Source organism: Myotis davidii, unplaced genomic scaffold (assembly GCF_000327345.1).
Source record: "Myotis davidii unplaced genomic scaffold, ASM32734v1 scaffold1521, whole genome shotgun sequence".
NCBI lineage: Eukaryota > Metazoa > Chordata > Mammalia > Chiroptera > Vespertilionidae > Myotis > Myotis davidii.
This window is the reverse complement of record NW_006291034.1, coordinates 217,042-218,003: the sequence shown is the minus strand read 5'-3', so window position 1 is coordinate 218,003 and position 962 is coordinate 217,042. Positions and strand designations below refer to the sequence as shown.

The 962-nt window shown below is 58.0% G+C and overlaps 1 protein-coding gene across 1 annotated transcript; it reads left to right on the top strand.

Annotated features, from left to right (window-relative positions):
• Window positions 1–19: 19 nt before the first annotated feature.
• LOC102765508 (histone H2B type 2-E) lies at window positions 20–480 on the top strand. Its single transcript, XM_006764292.2, has one exon. It carries the CDS (start codon window positions 74–76, stop codon window positions 452–454), a length of 381 nt encoding a protein of 126 aa, XP_006764355.1. The 5' UTR covers window positions 20–73; the 3' UTR covers window positions 455–480.
• Window positions 481–962: the final 482 nt, after the last annotated feature.

Sequence of the window (962 nt, the reverse complement as noted above, 5' to 3'; positions counted from 1 at the left end):
CGCCTCCGCCAGCCCCGGTCCCGCTGTTGTCTTTGCGTGCCTGGTCTTTTTTCTGCCGCTGGTGCTTCCCGCTATGCCTGAGCCGGCCAAGTCCGCTCCCGCGCCCAAGAAGGGCTCGAAGAAGGCGGTCACCAAGGCCCAGAAGAAGGATGGCAAGAAGCGCAAGCGCAGCCGCAAGGAGAGCTACTCCATCTACGTGTACAAGGTGCTGAAGCAAGTTCATCCGGACACCGGCATCTCGTCCAAGGCCATGGGCATCATGAACTCCTTCGTCAACGACATCTTCGAGCGCATCGCGGGCGAGGCGTCGCGCCTGGCGCATTACAACAAGCGCTCGACCATCACGTCCCGCGAGATCCAGACGGCCGTGCGCCTGCTGCTGCCCGGAGAGCTGGCCAAGCACGCCGTGTCCGAGGGCACCAAGGCCGTCACCAAGTACACCAGCTCCAAGTAGGCGCGGGCCCGCGGCCTTACTCCTGACCCAAAGGCTCTTTTCAGAGCCACCCACCTGCCAAGAAAAACCTGCCGTGCTTTGCCTATCATTTGTGGGGATGGGGATGGGGAGCATTATCTTGGGAGGACATCTTAAAAAGTAATGAGCAGGCTTGAGAAAAACTAGAGTTAAGCATTCGTTGCCCCCCCAGACTCTGTTGTGCAGGATCCCCATGCTGTCCCTCCCACCGCAAGGGTTTTGTGTGTAGCCAGACCAAGTGTTTATTGTCCTTCTGGGGACAGATGACCAGGTCCCAGGTATGTTAGGTGCATAGAGATTGCTTCCCAGTTCCACCCAGCACAGAAACTGCGACCAGCAACATTTGCTGCACTTAACACTGGAGGAAAAGTGCCATCACAACTCATCCCCGGGGAAAGGAGTTTAGTCACAGGTAAGCCTCACAGATGGGGAAGCAGCTTTGTGACAATGAAGTCCCCCGCGGGGTCGGCAGCCAGTGAGGGTAGGTTTG